This window comes from Gorilla gorilla, chromosome 15 (assembly GCF_029281585.2).
Source record: "Gorilla gorilla gorilla isolate KB3781 chromosome 15, NHGRI_mGorGor1-v2.1_pri, whole genome shotgun sequence".
Taxonomy (NCBI): Eukaryota; Metazoa; Chordata; class Mammalia; order Primates; family Hominidae; genus Gorilla; species Gorilla gorilla.
The window spans coordinates 122511092-122529294 of NC_073239.2; the positions used below are offsets into that span (position 1 = coordinate 122511092).

Below are 18203 nucleotides of genomic sequence, written 5' to 3' on the forward strand. Positions count from 1 at the left end.
CCCGGGAAGGCTGGGTTTCTCCCCAAAGAGGACAGAGGGTGGCGCGGAGGGCCCCGGCGGCCAGGCCAGCCCCGCGCCTACATCCCTGCCAGCTCCTGGGCTGGTGGGCGCCTGTCCGGCTGAGTGGGGTCGCTGTAGGGGGCGGCAGCGGAGTTTCAGGGCGCGGGGGGCACTGGGCGGAACCCTGGGATTCTGGGCGGTGGGTGAGGACGGTGGAGACGCGACTCCGGGCCTGGGGGTGCACGAGGGCGCCCCGCTCCCCAGAGCCACCAGTCCCGCGCGCCGCCGCGCGGTGCTGTCGCCGTGGCAACCGGCGCTGCGGAGGGGGCGGGGCACCGGGACCCCCGCGCTCCCAGGTCCCCAGGTCCGGCGGGTCTCGCGGGCCGAGGGGCGCGGGGCGGGGCCTCTGGGTCGGGGGCGGTGCCGCGCGGGCGGGGGAGGGGCGCGGCGGGAGGAGCCGGCGCGGCCCCGGCAGTGGCGGCAGAGGCTGGGCGGGCGGGCCCGGGAGCGGCGCAGCATCTGCGGGCGGCGGGGTAGGCGCGGGCGCGGGCGGGACTGGCTGGGTGCGCGGCTGCGTCCGCGGAGGGGGCAGCGGGCCTGGGCGACCCTGCACCTCTGGGCCGTGGGGACTGTGGAGTGGGGCGGGGGCCGATGCGGCAGGGGTGAGGCCTGGGGCCGGCGGGTTGACGGGGACCCGGCCCTGCGTGGGGAAGCCTCGGGGGGACAAGCAGAGACGCAGCCTGCTGGGAGCGGCCCAAGCTCTGCACCGGCCCGCGGCGGGAGCGCAGCAGCCCCCTCCCGCCCCTCCTCCCGGGGGCTCCGAGGGGTGGTTATGGGGCGAGGGTCCTTGCGGGGCCCGGGCAGTGAAGGGCCTGGAGGCCCCAGAGTCTGTGCCAGGTCTGAGCCGCGGGGCGTGGGGGGAGGAGGGGCCTCGGCCGGGGCCCAGGAGACCCAGGACAGGTGGGCCTGGGGCCAGGTCCCTACGGAGAGGCGGCCGGGCCGGGCTCTGGCTTGCCGGGGTAGGGGCTCCGCTAGGGGCTGGAGTCCGTCCCTTCGCCAGCGCAGAGCCCCTCGGCCCGCATCTGCCAAGTGACTGAGGATCGAGCGACAGCGTAGTGGGGCGGAGGGGCTGGAGGCACGGCCGGAAAGGGTGAGAGGCGCCGTGGCTCCCCCGCTATTTATTTGGCCCCGCCACGCGCGGAGAGGGAGGAAATTCTCAGGCTGCGGCTGCAGCTAAGGGAGGCCCAGGTGGGCCTGGAATGGGCCCAGAGAGGGCTTCCTGGGTCAGACGTGTAGATCCAGTGGACGTGCAAACCGGGTGAGTGTCCCGGTGGGACCCAGAGCGCGGGGAAGCTTGCAGGCAGGGGCATGGGCTGAGGACCCTCAAGGCACCCTCTGTGCGACCTGTCAGAGCTCCGAGGGGTGGGGGTGTCCTGTGTGTGGCTGTGGGGATCCTGGGCGGCGGGTGCTAGGTGGGGGCAGGGGTGGGAGTGCAGAGTTCAACGCTTTCCCGGATTGGTGGGGCCTGCGGTGTCACCAGGGCAGTCCGAGCGCCCGACTGTCACGGGGACATTGAATTTTATGCCTTTGTCTAGACAGGGCAGTAAACGGAGCCCCAGGCCTGGGGCTGTGGAGGGGGTGAGGGGCTGGCTGGGAGTAAGCCTGTCAGTGACTTTGGGGTGGCTGCGGGTGTGCGGGCCTCCATTGTCACCCAGGTGTGCACAGGCCCAGGTGTGGGGACTCCGACAGCACGGCCATGAGGACCAGTGCCAGGTGTGTGACAGAGGTGCAGGGGCCTGTGGAAGCCCGACGGGCCTTGGTGGACGGGCTTCCCGAGATTCGAGGGCAGCCACAGGCATCGCCCTGGCGCATAGGAGCAAAGCAGGGTGGCTGTGCCGGGGCAGAGGGTGGGGGACAACACCTCGCCAAGGCAATGCGGAGCCATGGGGAGCAGGGCAGGCAGTGGCCACGCGCCCAGGATGGTGGACAGGAGGGGAGACCGAGCCTGCCCGTGCAGGGAGGAGGGGCGTGGGGGCTGCCAGGCAGGGGCGGGGAGGCTCGGAGAGGCTTGTGGGACGGATGCATCGGGACCTGGGTGACTCTCGGTCCGGGATCAGAAAGCCTGGGAGGGCCGGGGCCTCCTTGGGTACTCCAAGAGCGGAGGGGCAGGCCCGCCTCCCTGCCCAGTGAGGCGGCGGGGAGAGGGTATGCCCGGAACTCCGCGGAAACGGCCTGGGGCCAGCAGCGCGGGCGTGGGGTCCGGGCCGCCGGAGCCAGGAGGGAGGGCGGCGCGGGCCCAGCAGTGACAAACCCCCCCGGGCTCCGGGAACGAGCTCGGCGGGCAGAAAACGCGTCCGTTCCGTTTCCTTCCTGGCGGCGGGAACGAGGCCCGGGTGCTCTGGCGAGGCAGCAGCGCCCTCTGGAGGCCTCGCTGTGGTTCGCGACCGCCGGTTCGCGCATGGGCGCAGGCGTGCGCGATGCCTCGGGGCCCCGGCGCGGAGACCGCGCCTGGTGGGAAGCACGCGGGGTGGGGGTGGGGGGGGCGGGGGGTGTTGGGGGAGGCCGCTCCAACCCGCACCCTGATCTTGTCTCCTCCGGTCTCCCCAGGTTTCGAGCTCGCCGGGCCGTGCCGCGCCATGACCACTGGCTGAGCGCCGCAGGGCCTCGTCCCGCCAGGCGTGGGGGCCGCGGGCGCCCAGGCCCGGGCCCGGCGGCCGACCATGGTGCTGCCGCCCCCGGACCGGCGCCACGTGTGCCTGACCACGCTGGTGATCATGGGCAGCATGGCCGTCATGGACGCGTACCTGGTGGAGCAGAACCAGGGCCCGCGCAAGATCGGCGTGTGCATCATCGTGCTGGTGGGCGACGTGTGCTTCCTGCTGGTGCTGCGCTACGTGGCCGTGTGGGTGGGCGCCGAGGTGCGCACGGCCAAGCGCGGCTACGCCATGATCCTGTGGTTCCTTTACATCTTCGTGCTGGAGATCAAGCTCTACTTCATCTTCCAGAACTACAAGGCGGCGCGGCGCGGCGCGGCGGACCCCGTGGCGCGCAAGGCGCTGACGCTGCTGCTGTCTGTGTGTGTGCCCGGCCTGTTCCTGCTGCTCGTGGCGCTGGACCGCATGGAGTACGTGCGCACCTTCCGCAAGCGCGAGGACCTGCGCGGCCGCCTGTTTTGGGTGGCGCTGGACCTGCTGGACCTGCTGGACATGCAGGCCAGCCTGTGGGAGCCGCCGCGCTCCGGGCTGCCGCTGTGGGCCGAGGGCCTCACCTTCTTCTACTGCTACATGCTGCTGCTGGTGCTGCCGTGCGTGGCGCTCAGCGAGGTCAGCATGCAGGGCGAGCACATAGCGCCGCAGAAGATGATGCTCTACCCGGTGCTCAGCCTCGCCACCGTCAATGTGGTGGCCGTGCTTGCGCGCGCCGCCAACATGGCGCTGTTCCGAGACAGCCGTGTCTCGGCCATCTTCGTCGGCAAAAACGTGGTGGCGCTCGCCACCAAGGCCTGCACCTTCCTGGAGTACCGCCGCCAGGTGCGCGACTTCCCGCCGCCTGCGCTAGCACTGGAGCTGCAGCCGCCACCCCCGCAGCGCAACTCGGTGCCGCCGCCGCCGCCGCTGCACGGCCCGCCTGGGCGCCCCCACATGTCCTCGCCCACGCGTGACCCCCTGGACACGTGACAGGGCCCGCGCGGCCCCCGACACGCCCCTGGGGCGCAGAGACACCGGGTTGGCTTGGGGCGCGCGGTTTGCATGGGATGGGGTGGGGGCGGGCTCCCCTAGGGACAGGTGCCTCGAGTGCCCGTGCCTGGGGTCCCGCGGCCGCTTCTTCATCTCAGGAATCTCTCGGACCGCGGATCCTCAGCCCCCGCTCCACCAGCCCGCCCCAGCGCGTGGTTCTGTTTGGGAGGCCTGGGTCGGAGCAGAGCAGAGGTGGTCCGGCCCCTGCCTGCTGGGCCGCCCGGGTTGGAAGGGAGGGCAGTGTGGGCGGAGATCTGCTCCTTCGGTGGGGGCCTCTGGCTCAGATTTGGGGCCAAGGAGGCCTCTGTCATTTTAAAGACTCGTGTTTACAGTTTTGTATCCAAGGCCGCACTGCTTTGCCTGTTCCTGTGTCCCTGTGTTTACCAGCCAGGCTGGGAGGCCGGGGGCCGGGAGCCAGGAGGGGTGTGTGGAGGGCGGGGGAGATGGTGGCGTCCAAGTGCCGGATGCTGGTGAGGCTGGGCCGCTCCACTTCCTCCGGGGCTCTCAGGAGCTCCTGGGGGCCACTGCCGCTCTGTCCCAGGGACAGCTCCTCCACTCCAGCTTCGGTGTTCCCAATTCTCTTCCTGGGATACCTTGACCCCCATCTTCCCCCAGCACCCTGGGTGTCCTGGCCCCTGCTCCCCTCAACCTCAGGCATGACAGTGTCTCCCACATCCCTGGTTTCCTTCTCCCCCACCGTGGAACCCACCTTCCCTGTGGGCTTCTCCAGCCCAGGACAGCCACAGCCAGATGGAATCAGGGTGTTCCCAAGTTGATGTGGCAGCCCCAGGTCGCAGCCCCAGGAGCAGCACGGAGCCTGGCCCCACCTTACCATCCTGGCCTTGCCCCAGCACGGGAGCTGGCAGCCCCTGGCCCAGGCAGCACCCGCCCCGAAGCCCATCTGCAAGGGGTCTCTCACCTGCCTTCCACCTGGGACCCTGCACCTGTGATGTGGCCCTGGGTATCCACCCGGCCTGGGAAGGTCCGTAGCATTTGGGGGGGGGCCTTTATGAGGCTGCTAAAAGGATTGTCTGAGGATGCCCGCTCCATGAGCGGGTGATGGTCACACACATCTCACGTGGCGCAGTTCACTGCCTGGGCCTTCGTTTCCCGCATTTCCACGGCCCAAAGGTGGCAAGGTTTAGCCAGCCAGGGCTAAAACCGTCGAGGGGAGTGGAGCTGGCTGCTCAAGTGGGGTCCTCCCCAAGCGCATTTCCCAAGAACTGCAGCAGTTAAGGGCGTGGCTGGTGGCAGCCCCAGCCGCACCCCGACCCCACACAGTCCTCATACCCCAGCTCCAGGCCACCTGGGGTCTGGCCTTTGAAAGTCGCCTGCCTTCCAGGCAGCTGGCCTCGGGACTGCTGTCCTCAGGGTCCCGGGCAGGGGGACTACCTCCCTGTCCAGGTCAGACGTGGCCAGCGCTCTGCCCATCTCTCAAACCATGCCTTGGCCCCGGCCTCCGACCATATCCCCAGCAGCCCCTCCAAGCGCCGAGCGCCGTGGGTGGGCACAGGGCGCTGGCCTGGGTAGGAGGTCAGAGGCGCCCTGCTCTGGGCTGTGCCCAGACCACTAATGATCGTGTTGGGAAGTGGAAGGTCTGCAGGATCAAGGGGGCTGGGGGGCCGGGGAGGGGCAGTGATGAGCAGCAGTGGAAAGGCCCCAGGTCTGGCATGGAGAGAGAAGAGGGGCTGCGGGAGTTGCGTGGGCCAGTGGGAGGACCTGGGCCTTCTTGGGAGGGTGTGGTCTGGAGTGGGGGGCAGTGGGTGAGGGGCGAGCTTCATTCTGCCTGTCTGGGCTGGAGCCTGTTTCCTCCCCTGGCTGAAGCCAGTGCCGGCCCCATCCTGCCTTAAGGGTCTCCTGGGTGAAGACGAGCCCACAGTCGTCTTGGCTCTGGCACCTGCAGCAAATCCCATGGGAACAGACAGGCAGCGTGGCCATGGGTGAATGGAGCTGAGGGGCTCTGGGCTCCTGACATCCTGCTCTGACCCTTCCTGAAAGCCCATGGTCTCTTCCCTGCTGGCTGCAGTCTGGGAGGCGTTGGGTCCAGCTTGGCCTGTGAAAGCTGAAAGCCCACACCCCCTAGTCAGAGGTGAGATGGCCGTGGCTGGTTTAGCTACTCCCCTAGTTTAGCTACTCTCGGGGCAGTGAAGGCCCTGGGGCTCAAAGACCTCCCCAGGCAACCTTACCCTGCACACACCCCACTCCTCCTGGCCTGTTCAGGGGTGGTCCCTGATCTCCGTGCTCCTTGGCACAGGCCAGTGCCCTCTACCTCTGCCACCACATCCCTGGCAGTGGAGGTCCAAGTCCTGGCTGTCCCCCCGCTCACCAGTGGGGCCAGGGATCCTGGCTCTACCCGCTATGACTTGGTTCAATGGCCCATCACCCCTGCGACTGACTCTGAGGGCATTGGAGCAGACATCAAGCCCCACCCTGCCCAGGCCCACGCCTGGCACCCGGTTTCCACGACGAGGCGCAGCTGTGGCTCCGACTGTGGCAGGGCTGGGAAGCAGGGGGCCTTTGTCAGGCTCACGGCCTGAGGTTTCTGGCCTCTGTGATCTCCCCTGGGAACAGGACGGGGACCCGGCCGCACTCCAGCCTGCCCTTTGCGAGTTTCCTGAGGTGTCCTGCAATGGCCAGATTCGACGGAGAAGCCAGCCAGCTCCCTTGTCCCCTCACTGATTCCTGGTGAGTACGTGAGTCCTGATGCGTGTCCACTACCCGCTGGCCCTGTGCTGGGGCCTGGTGCCCAACCCAGGCAGAGACGTCTCGGGACAGCCACACTTTGGGGAGTTAGGGCCTGGGAGGAGCAGGGAGGCCTCCTCAGATGGGCTTGGGGTAGACTTGGGAGCTGGCCTCGAGGGAGGCCCGCAGGTGCAGCAGCCTGGAGGCAGAGAGCTGGGTGTGTCAGCGCCTGAGAGGGCCGTGGTGGGCAGCTCACCAGCAAAGGGAGCAGAAAGGGCCCCGGGGGAGAAGTGGGCAGCTCAGAGGGAAGAGGCGGGGCTGGGATGCTGAGCAGGGTGTGGACGGAGATGCAGCTGGGTGCACCAGTGTGGTTTGGCTGGGAAGGGAGGCGTGTGTGGGGGAGAGAAATTGGGCAGTGGAGGTCCTGTCCTGAGAAAGGGGCTGTCTGCAGGCACTCTGCTCCCTCTCGTGGCCTAGTCTGCCTCTACACCAGCAGAGACCTCCCTGCCCTGCGGCCACCAGGAATCCATGCAGCTCGCATGCCCCACCATAGCTCCACCGCCACCAGGAATTCAGGTGCTGCTGAAGCTGCGTCAAGAAAGCCCCAGCCCAGTTGGCTCCCCTAGATGAATGAGAGTGAGCTCTTTTCTAATTGTGAAGTACATGGCAGATTGTAGCTGTGAAGACACTGTCAGGTCTCTCTGTGGAAGTTTGAGGTGAGCCCTTCCAGGGTCACCTGGCCATGGAGGACCCAGGCTCAGCCCCTCTTTCTTCACCATCTAGGGGGGTTGGTGATGGAGCCACAATAGCAGCGAGCATCACATTGTCTCAAAATGTCATCCGAATGAGGGAAGGAGGGACGGCTCCTCCTTGGGTGCCTCCCTCTCCTTGGGAGGAAAACCCTTCTCAGAAGCCCCCAGAACGTGTCTGCTCAGGTCCTGTGGTCCAGAGCTTGTTCCAGGACAATGTGTACACTTCCGCTGGCAGGGGACATGGGTGTCATGACTGGCTGCCTGCCCACAGGTGAGCCCGTGGTATCATGGATGCCCCAGAAGACACGAGACTCGTGGGTCTGAGACAAAGGGCCCTGTTTCTCAGCATGAGCTTCAGCTGTGGCTCCTCTTGCCTACAATCCCGTGGGGGCAACGGGAGTGCCTGGCGATGCAGCACACACAGCTGGCAGGAGCCCACCCTCCCTCTGCCATTACCCAGGAGGCTGCAGTGTGACATCAAAAATCCTCTGCAACTTGGCCCAGGTTCACATTCTGCAAAAGCTGTGAGCTTGCAAATTGCCTTTGATCCTACAAGAGCCATCATGGTGATCAATTTCTTTCTACACAACGCCAGCACATATTTAACCCCTCACACGGAGCAACGTCCAGTTTAACCCGCACAGCAGCAACCCAGCCTCCAGCTCTGTCTCACCAAGCACGTGTCAACAATTCTCTTCCTAGGTGATTCCAGCAGCACAGCCTGGCAGCTCCTGAGCCCTTGGGGAGTTCTGCAGCTCGGCTTACCCAGGGCTGCCCTGGCCAAAGCCCCAGCCACTCTCCTTTACTGCAGAGAGCGGGACCGTGTCCCCCTTCATCCCCTTAGAACGGTAGGGCTGGGAGCTGCGTCAGACCCGCCTCCACCTGCTTGTGGGAAGAGACGTCGGAGTCTAATCACAGACACAAGAAGATCAGTCACCCAAAAAGATAAAATATACTCGAACTTCCGACCCTTCATCTTCCTTTCAGAACACACTCACATTTTCTATAGGAAAACAGCCTCATAATAATAAAAACTCAATTTAGCGAAATTGAACTCACTTATCTTAAGCAATAAGAAAGCCAAACATTATTGGATTCGTTTTATGCAGTAAAATAACGGAGATGCACTAAGTGGCAACCCCAGAGGGAAAAGCCATCAGAGTCACTGCCAGTGCAGAACGGTGGCAGAGGCTGCAAAGCCACATTCCCACCCTGGCTGAAACGTGGGTGGCTTCGTTTGTTGCGAAAACAAGGTAACTGCCATTTAACCAGGGAAAGATGAAGGGAAAAACACCCCCCAATCAGAGGATGTCAGGGAGGGCCTCTGTCCTCGGGGCTTGACCTGCAGGCAGGCCCCAGCAGCAGGGCTAGGGCTGCACTGGGCGTGAGGACCAAGCGTGCAGAGGGTCAAGAGGTGGGTGAGGAGAGGGCAGAAAAGGCAGTGGGCAGGTGGGGGGAACACCAGAGGGAGGCAGACGGGGGCAGGCGGAGGAAGGGGCCTGGGTGCCAGAGGGAGGTCAAGACAGAGGGGGAGGTGGGCAGGAGTGTTGCCAGACACACGGCAGCCCCCGGCCCATGCCCACCCCCGCCACCCTGCCTTGGCACGAGGCCCCAGATTCCCCTGGGACAGTGCCGCCTCTCCTCACTCCGTGGCTGATGTGGAATGGACTCCGTCCTCTGAGGGCTGGGGCAGCTGCCAAGGGAGGGGCATTAACATCACACTGTCCCCCGAGAAAGAAAACCCATGGTGACCGCTGTGCTTTGAACATTTGCATCCCCTCCAAAACTTATGTGGAAACATAATCCTCAATGCAACAGGCTGTCCATTTTGTGTGGCTGTAATAATACCACAGGCTGGGAACTAATTTACAAAGAAAAGACATTTATTTCTCACAGTTCTGGAGGCTGGAAGTCCAAGACTGAGGTGCCAGCTCTGGCGAGGGCCTTTGTGCTGCACCAGCTCACGGTGGAAGGTGCAGGGGCAGGAAAGGGTGCGAGAGAGAGAGGGCCCAGCTTGCTGTCGTAACCACCCACGGTGCAGATAGTAAACACGCCCCAAGATAATGGCGTTAACCCCTCCACGAGGGTGGAACCCGCCTGGCCTCATCACCTCTTAATGGCCCCACTTTTTTTTTTTTTTTGAGACGGAATCTCGCTCTGTTGCCCAGGCTGGAGTGCAGTGGCGCGATCTTGGCTCACTGCAAGCTCCGCCTCCCAGGTTCATGCCATTCTCCTGCCTCAGCCTCCCGAGTAGCTGGGACTACAGGCGCCCACCACCATGCCCGGCTAATTTTTTTTTTTTTGTATTTTTAGTAGAGATGGGGTTTCACCGTGTTAGCCAGGATGGTCTCGATCTCCTGACCTCGTGATCCACCCGCCTCGGCCTCCCAAAGTGCTGGGATTACAGGCATGAGCTACCACGCCCGGCCTGAGATGGAGCCTTGCTCTGTCGCCAGGCTGGAGTGCAGTGGCGCGATCTTGACTCACTGCAATCTCTGCCTCCCGGGTTCAAGCAATTCTCCTGCCTCAGCCTCCCAAGTAGCTGGGATTACAGGCGCCTGCCATCACCTGGCTAATTTTTTGTATTTTTTTTTAGTAGAGACAGGGTTTTGCCATGTTGGCCAGGCTGGTCTTGAGCTCCTGACCTCAAGTGATCTGCCCGCCTTGGCCTCCCAAAGTGCTGGGATTACAGGTGTGAGTCACCGCGCCCAGCTCCCCACCTCTTAATATTGCCATAGTGGCAATTAAATTTCCATACGAATTTTGGAGGGGACACTCAAGCCATAGCCCAGGCTCGGATGATGGTGGTGTTTGTCAACGTACACATTCATTTCCCTCCTGGGTGAGTCTGGGCAGTGGTCCAGGCTGCCAGGACACAGATCCCTCCTACTCGTGGCCCCTGGGTCCTGGGTGTGGGTCTTGCTCTCACAGGTCAGGCTGCACCATCAGGGCTCAGCTGCAGCACAGCCAGGGTGGAGGAGGTTGACGAGGCATGCTTTTGGGGTCTCTTTGGGATGGGGCTCAGGAGCTGGCACGAGGCACCTGCCCACACTCTGCTGCTCAGAACTTAGACATGCCAGTGCCCTGAGCTGCCAGGGAGCCAGGAAGAGGGACCTGCCTTTGGGTGCCGCATGCCCAGGCGAGAAAGAAGGGGAGCCCTCCTGTGTTGCTGCACCTCGGTAACTTTACTGGACTTTTCAGTGTTTTCCTCCCAAGCGTTGCCCAAACCTGCATCCTGCCCAGCAGTGAGAGAGCCCCAGGGGCCACCTCCTCACTCACACCTGCTGCTGGCAAATCCTCTGGACAAAGTGCAATGCTGCAACATTTTACAAAACAGAGTCGCCCTTGATGGTCATAATGGCCGAGAAGGAAAACTCACGACGACGGAAGCCATTGACTGCTGAAATTTGATATGGATGAGCACCGGCCCATGGTTCAGGTCTTCGTAGTAAAATTTATGTGGGGGAGAATTTTTTTTGAGAGAAACGTGTGTTTAATGGTAAAAATTAGCATACCCCATCACCAGGAATGGCGTGGAGTAGGGACGGGCAGCAGGGACAGGCAGGTGACCCCTGTGGAGCCCCACGTGGCGAGGATGAGGAAGATGACCACCAAACAGAACAGCCCCATGGCCTCAGACACAGCAAAGCCCAGAATGGCATCGGAGATGAGCTGCTGCCCGAGAAACAGATTCCCGGCATAGCCAACAAGCTGCCAGACACCGTTCCAATGCCAGGCCCGAAGCCAGCCACACCGACAGGGGCTGCCCCAACACCAATCAACGTGGCTGCTGTGTCGACATCCCGGGAGACAGCTCTGGTCTGGAACTCCCACCTGGCCACCTGGTGTGGGGAGCGGCTGTAGGAAGGCTGTTCAGATGAATTTTCTGGGCTGTTCAAGAAGGAGACAGACACAGCCTGATTAGACCCCTGGTACAACAGCGGACCAGAGCTGGAGAGGTGAGTAATGCCCGGGGGTCTGCATTTTCTGTCTGCACTCCCACTGCCCTGCAGCACCTGCGGGCCCACAGCACTCACCCGGCTGAAGGTGACCTAAGGTGACCGACTCACTTTTACTCATTGCTTATGAAATAAGCTGAATGTGGAGATCATCGGAAACGTGTTTCAAAGTGCGTGAGCCTTGAGGAAAGCTTTCTCCCGCCCTCATGAGTATCCGCCCCAGGGGGTGCTTTCCTCGAGAGCTGGTCTGTGTTGCGTTCCCACAGTGAACACTTTCAAGGCTGCTGCGGGAAGTTGCACAGAAATGGCTGGTGGGCCTGGAGGGGATGGTGAGGCGCGGTGGGCCTGTGTACCGGATGCCAAATCCACAGCATGGGAGGCAGGGCCCACTGCAGGAGCCACACAGCAGCTGTGTGCTGCTCTCCCACCTGCAACCTGCACCTGTGGGGTGCACCTGAGTGACCCCGGCCCCCCGGGGCGTCTCTGAGATGCCTCCTAGGAGGAGAGGCTCCACGCCTGGAGGGAGATAGGTATCACACAGGTGCGTGGGGTGGAGTGTGATGCAGGGAGGTTGGGGCAGGGCCACACAGAGACCCCACTCAGGCAGGCCTTGGGTCAGGGTAGGCCTCACCAAGTGATATTATGTTGGGACTGGACCGTGGCCAAGGCTGGCCTGCAGGCAGGGGGCACACATATTCCTGGCAGGTGAGGCTGCCCACAAAGCTCACCGGCCTGAGAACCCTACCTGGCTGGGGCAGGCGGGAGCCTCTGGACCTTCGCGCCAGCGGAGCCTGCAGTGTCGCCAGATGGCCACAAGGGGGCTCCGGAGCCCGGCTCTGGGTCCCTTTGAGGAGGGAGCCGCGGGACCCGGCCGTGAGACCCGGACCTGCCAGTGGTGCCCCGACCCCCCGACCCCACAGGACCCTGCGCGGCCAAAGGCTGAGCCTGCCCCAGCCCCAGGCTGTGCTGATGCCCCTGACCAGAACCCGAGCCCGATTCTGCTCACTGAACACTCATCTGCTCCCTTGCCTCTGCCTGCCTGGGCAGCGAAGGCCTGGCCAGTGGGTTCGTATCAACTCCCACGTCACCTCCCGTGTCATCTGTGTGTCACCTCCATGTAACCTCCTGCATCAGCTGTGTCACCTCCCACATCACCTGCATCAGCTCTGTGTCACCTCCCGGCTGACCATGGCCCAGCAGCATCTCCCTGTTGCAGCGTCCGGAGAGGCTGCGGTTGCACAGGGTGGGCTAAGGAAGGCGGGGCTGCCTCAGCCTGGGCCCTGAGTGAGCTCTGGAGTGGATCCCACCTCCCCACCAAAGCCCAAGCAGGAGACAACCCTTTGCTGCTGAAGCCACTGAGCGCTTGGGGCTGTTTGTTTCGGCCTCGTCCCCGACGGACGTGTCTCCCACAGTCCCAGGCCCTGAGCGCAGGTCCACACTGAACCTTGACGCTCATCGCAGACTGACCCTGGCTTGCCCTGGGTCACACTCGGGCTGAGGCCCCGACAGCCTGGCCCGGTTGAAGCTCCCCGGCTTATCTCACTCACACTGTTGTCCAGGGCCCAGCCTCACGGTGACATCTGCCACAAGAAGGCTGGGACTCTGTCCCACTTGTGTTCAGGAACGAGAGACCCTGACTTGGTGTCTGTTATCAACACATTACAAACATCACTGGGCATTACAAAAGATTTCTGAGGGCTGGGTGCTGTGGCTCACCCCTGCAATCCCAGCACTTTGGGAGGCTGAGGTGGGAGGAGGATTGCTTGAGCCCAGGAGTTTGAGACCAGCCTGGGCAATATAGTGAGACCTTGTCTCTAAAAAAATTTTAAAAATTAGCCAGGCATGGTGGCGCGTGCCTGTGGTCCCAGCTACTCAGGAGGCTGAGGCAGGAGGATCACCTGAGCCCAGGAGGTCAAGGCTACAGCAAGCAGAGATGGTGCCACTGCACTCCAGCCTGGACAACATAGCAAGACCTTGTCTCAAGAAAACCCACACAAAACACAAAGAAAGAAATAAAAAATCCAGATTTCAAATAATTTAAACTTATTTATCCAACACAAAGCAGTTCTTCACGGCACACTTTAAACTTCGAAATTCTTTGCTCTCCCCATGCTCGGCTGATTGGGTCTGGGGCAGGTGATGGTGCTCACTGGATCCAGTTTCTGACAAATCTGGATTGAGACAAGCTTCAGAACTGGCCCAGATGATCAGTTTTCATATAAGTTAAGGTGTCCTCCTTGTTCCACAGCTTTTAGTGATTTTTTTTTGTTTTTTTTTTTGAGACGGAGTCTTGCTCTCTCGCCAGGCTGGAGTGCAGTGGTGCGATCTTGGCTCATTGCAACCTCCGCCTCCTGGGTTCAAGCGATTCTCCTGCCTCAGCCTTCTGAGTAGCCGGGAGTACAGGCACATGCCACCACACTCGGCTAATTTTTTGTATTTTTAGTAGAGATGGGGTTTCACCGTGTTAGCCAGGATGGTCTCAATCTCCTGACCTCGTGATCCACCAGCCTCGGCCTCCCAAAGTGCTGGGATTACAGGCGTGAGCCACCACACCTGGCGCTTTTAGGTGATTTGATAATACATTTTTCTGTTAAAATTTTATGATACATAATATAGAAAGAATCTACGTAAAATGATGTCCATGCATTTATGCACACAGAGCCCACTTTGAGAAACAGAATATGAGGGCCTTTGGTCCTGCCAGGAGCAAAGAAAGTTAATAAAAAATCAAGTCTGGGCCGGGGGTGGTGGCTCACGCCTGTAATCCCAGCACTTTGGGAGGCCGAGGCAGGCGGATCACCTGAGGTCAGGGGTTCAAGACCAGCCTGGCCAACATGGTGAAACCCCATCTCTACTAAAAATATAAAAATTAGCCAGGCGTGGTGACATACGTCTGTAGTCCCAGCTACTCGGGAGTCTGAGGCAGGAGAATCACTTGAACCCAGGAGGCAGAGGTTGCAGTGAGCCGAGATCGCGCCACTGTACTCCAGCCTGGGCGACAAGAGTGAGGCTCTGTCTCAAAAACAAAACACAAACAAAAAAAATCAACTCTGGGCCAGGTGTGGTGGCTCGCGCCTATAATTCCAGCACTTTGGGAGGCTGAGGCAGGAGGATCGCTTGATCCCAGGAGTTCCAGACCAGCCTGGGCAGCATGGCAATACCTTGTCACTACAAAAAATTTTAAAACTTAGCAGGGCATAGTGGTGTGCACCTGTAGTCCCAGGTACTTGGGAGGCTGAGGTGGGAGGATACCTTGAGCCCAGGAGGTGGAGGCTGGAATGAGCTATGATTGCACCACTGCACTCCAGTCTGGGTGACAGAGCAAGACCCTGTCTCAAAAAAATGAAAAAAATCACCCTGGAGAACCTGTATTTATAGGAAGACATATTGATTCCAGCGGCAAATGCTTAGGGCTGCAGAGCCCTGGGCAGGCTGGATGCTGTCTTGGCCCCATGTGGGGTGAGGGCTGCAGATTGTGGTGGAGGCCCCGGGGAGGCAGAGGGAACCCTCGGGAACCATTTCCCTGCCTTCTGCTCTCGTGACTGACCTTTTCTTGGCGAAACTTGGTGGGGGCAGCTGGGCCTCTGCCGCTGGCATCCTTTGGATGCTTCCTGGTGGTGGCAACCCTGTGCGGAGGAGTTGGGGAACCTGTGGGCCAACGCGGCTCCGTGGGCCTCATCAGGCTGCAGGGCACCTTGGTTCTCCCTTCCTGACCCCTCTCTGCCCGTCTCCTTTCTGCTCTGTTTGTGAGATTTTTTTTTTCTCATTTTGATTCCATCTGGCTTCTGACAACTTTCCCAAGATCATTGCTCCTCCGGAGGCGGCTGGGTCCACACAGCTTCCCTCTGTGCCGGACCCTCGCCTTGCTGGGTCTTGGGCTGCAAAGCTCGGATGCTGACAGCCTCAGGTTCCTGCGCTGACCCTCGCGGTTTCCACATCCCACTCATCCCACTCTCACCTCTAGTTCCTTTGGAGATAGACCTTCCATGGAAAATCCCAGTTGGAGCACACCCGCCGCATTCCCGTTCCCTCACCTGCCCACTCCGTCCACGTCTCCAGGGCTGGGCTGCAACTGTGGAGACCACCGCCTCCAGCCTTCTCCATCATGGAGACTGGAAGGTGAAGCCTGGCTAGAGGGCAGCCTGGTGGTGGGGCAAGAAATAGGACGGCTCACCGGCTGAGCCAGGGTGATGAGGCCTCTCTGCTCCCTCTTCCTCTCTCCACAGCTTGCCAGGACCCACCCAGACCAGGCTGCGGCCTTCAGCACTTCCCCAGGCCACACCACAAGACAGAGGAACTGAGCCCCTCTGGGGGACATGCCCTCCCAGGCCAAAGTAACAAGACGCCTGGAGAGCAGAGCACCTGAAGGAAAAACAGCACCCTCCACAGCATGACTTGTGTGCAGCAGGAGTATGAGACCCTCTGGGCAAAGAATTAAAGACAAATGCGGTAACATCCTTGAAGAATTAAGGAAAGATATTAGCAATAACAGGGAGAAAGCAATAACAGGGAGCACAAAGAACTAAGTAGGAATATCAGGTATCAAAATAATGATTGAGAAAAATGTGGTAACTGAAATTCAGTGGGACGGACGCAGCCGAGGAAAACAATCTGCGAAGTGACAGACGAGGGGAAGGAATCCTGGCAGAGTGGCCAGCATGCAGGAAGAAGGACAGGGACTGTGAGGAGAGAAGTGGGTGGGAGGACAGAGCAGAAGAAAAAGGTGAAAAGGTGAGAGGGATTTTCAAACATTAGGGATGAAAGACGCCACGGAAATCCAAAAGATGATATGAGGAAAACCTGTACCTAGTCACAATTAAATTAAAATTGAAGCGTATTAGAAAAAAAGGGAAAATGTAAAAAATTTTGAAAAGAAGGAAAAAGTTTTAATGGAAGAGCAGGTGGTGGATAAGGGGTAAGAATCGCACCGACTTCAGACCCTTCAACATGATTCAACAACGCAAGAGGGCTACAGATTATTTTCAAGGTATCAAAAAAACCCACTTTATACCTTTTTTTTTTTTTTCCTGAGACAGGGTCTTGCACTGTCACCCAGGCTGCAGTGCAGTGGCTCAATCACAGCTCACCACAGCGTTGAACTCCTGTGCTCAAGCAATCCTCCCACCTCAGCCTCCTGAGTACCTGGAGCACAGGTATGTGCTACCACACCTGGCTAATCTTTTAATTTTTTGTAGAGATGGGGTTTCCCTATGTTTCTCGGGCTGGTTTTGAACTCCTAGCTGCAAGCAATGCTCCCACCCCAGCCTCCCAAAATGCTGGGGTTACAGGCATGTGGCCAACCTACACCTATAATCTTATATCCAGCAAATTTTTTAATTCAAATGTGAAGGTATAATAAAAACATTTTTAGGCAAAAGAGGCCTCAGAATACTTGCTATACAGAGACCACATTGAAAACACTGTAGGAAAAAGTTCTCGCAAACGAAGGGAAAATCCCAGGAGCTGTTGCAAGAGATACAGGAAGAAAGAGCAAGTAAAGGTTATTGTTAATATCATGATATATACCTATAGAATATACTGTTGATAACAGATATCATGAAAATGAAAAATTGATAATATGTCTACAATTACCCATAACCAAAACTCCAGAAAATATCAATATGATGCGGGATAAGGAATTAATCAAGGAACTAAGATTATGCTAAAGCATATATCTTGTTGGGAGAATATGAATTATATTTATGAATACATTCAATAAATGAGTAAAGTTATTAAAAGTTAATCTTAAGAACGATCACCATAAAAGTTACAAGTACAATTTTTTAAACCAGTAAAAGAAGATGTAATCTATTCAATGGAAAACAGGAAATGTGGAAGAAACAAACAAATAAAAAATAACTTTGATGATAGAACTAAATCATAATACAGTTGTAATCACAATAAATATTAATGGCTTAAACTAATCAGTTAAAAAGTAGAGATTCTTGTATTGAAATTAAAAAAAAATTAAGGCAAGACAAAGCTAGGCATAGTGGCAGACACTTGCCTATAGCCCCTGCCACTCAGGCTCAGGAGGCTGGGGTGGAGGATTGCTTGAGTCCAGGAATTTGAGTCCAGCCTGGGCAACACAGCAAGACCCTGTCTCTGAAACAAACAAATGAACAAACAAAGAAACGAGCACTCCAAGAGCAACTTTATAATTAAAACAAAAGAAGACACAAGTTGAAAAATTAGAAGGATAGAAAACTATGAACTAAGAGGGTTATCATCACAGTTATAGCAGGGAAGCTAGGAGTGGAGAGGGATCCTGGCCATTGAATGCTTAGACCTGGAAATTCCATACATCGCTTCTCAAATATCATTGGCCAGAACAAATGACAAGGCCAAGGGGTGAGGGAGGAGTAACTCTGTGCTCCTGGAAGTAGAGAACCACTGGCTATTGGTGAATATGAACAATGTTTACTGCTACCACATATAGACTCTTAATATAAGATAAAAAGGAAACACCACAAATCAATGAGACAAGATCGTTTATAAATGGTGTTGGCAAAATCGACTCACTATACAGGGAATAATAGAAACTGGGCCTCCACCACTTATCCCATATGTGCGTGGACTTGAGCCAGATTATAGATCTGTGAATTGCAAAACTAAAGTTAATGCTAAAAAAAGGAGGATCACTTATTGATGTTGGAGCAGGGAAAAAGTTATAAAATAAAAATTCGGAAGCACAAATCATAAGGCAGATGATTGAAAAGACAGCTTACATGAAAATTCAGAAAATACTTCCTGACTGTTCTGTGCTTGGCTTCCTTCACCTGTAAAATGGGGAGTTAATTTAACTAAGGGGTTGAGAGCAGCCCCCAGGACATTGTAAGTGCTTCGTGTGCTACATGTTATTACAATAATCAGTAGTTCATGCCCTTTAAAACATCTCTAGTAATGCTTTTCCTCAAAACATCAATTTTGCCTGACAGTAAAATGCCACAAACTTGTGAGTTTTGTGAGCTACTGTGTGCCTGGTTTATCTTTTCCCATCATTTTCCCTCCTAACTCTTCTGTGTCACTTTGTTTTGTGTGTGTCTCTTGAAAAACCACATAGCTGGATTAAG

General features: G+C 58.4%; 1 protein-coding gene, 1 long non-coding RNA gene and 1 pseudogene across 4 annotated transcripts; 2 read left to right on the forward strand and 1 right to left on the reverse strand.

Annotated features, from left to right (window-relative positions):
• Window positions 1-431: 431 nt before the first annotated feature.
• TMEM121 (transmembrane protein 121) lies at window positions 432-4068 on the forward strand. Of its 3 annotated transcripts, none has more exons than XM_031001713.3 (2): window positions 432-533; window positions 2608-4068. In XM_031001713.3, the coding sequence occupies exon 2, from the start codon at window positions 2721-2723 to the stop codon at window positions 3675-3677; it is 957 nt and encodes a 318-aa protein (XP_030857573.1). In that variant the 5' UTR covers window positions 432-533; window positions 2608-2720; the 3' UTR covers window positions 3678-4068. The 3 variants fall into 3 exon arrangements, with proteins under 3 accessions (XP_030857573.1, XP_030857574.1, XP_030857575.1); XM_031001714.3 differs by lacking the exon at window positions 432-533 and adding an exon at window positions 544-1318; XM_031001715.3 differs by lacking the exon at window positions 432-533 and adding an exon at window positions 1325-1773.
• A 1675-nt stretch (window positions 4069-5743) lies between these two features.
• Window positions 5744-8220, forward strand: LOC129526703 (uncharacterized). Its single transcript, XR_008671432.2, has 2 exons — window positions 5744-6422; window positions 6871-8220. It is a non-coding gene; the product is annotated as an uncharacterized lncRNA (long non-coding RNA).
• A 2378-nt stretch (window positions 8221-10598) lies between these two features.
• On the reverse strand, window positions 10599-15251 carry LOC129526704 (ATP synthase F(0) complex subunit C1, mitochondrial-like; annotated as a pseudogene).
• Window positions 15252-18203: the final 2952 nt, after the last annotated feature.

Excerpts from the sequence above, each read along its gene's own strand:
- TMEM121 (XM_031001713.3), top strand. The coding sequence starts at position 2,721 with ATGGTGCTGCCGCCCCCGGACCGGCGCCACGTGTGCCTGACCACGCTG.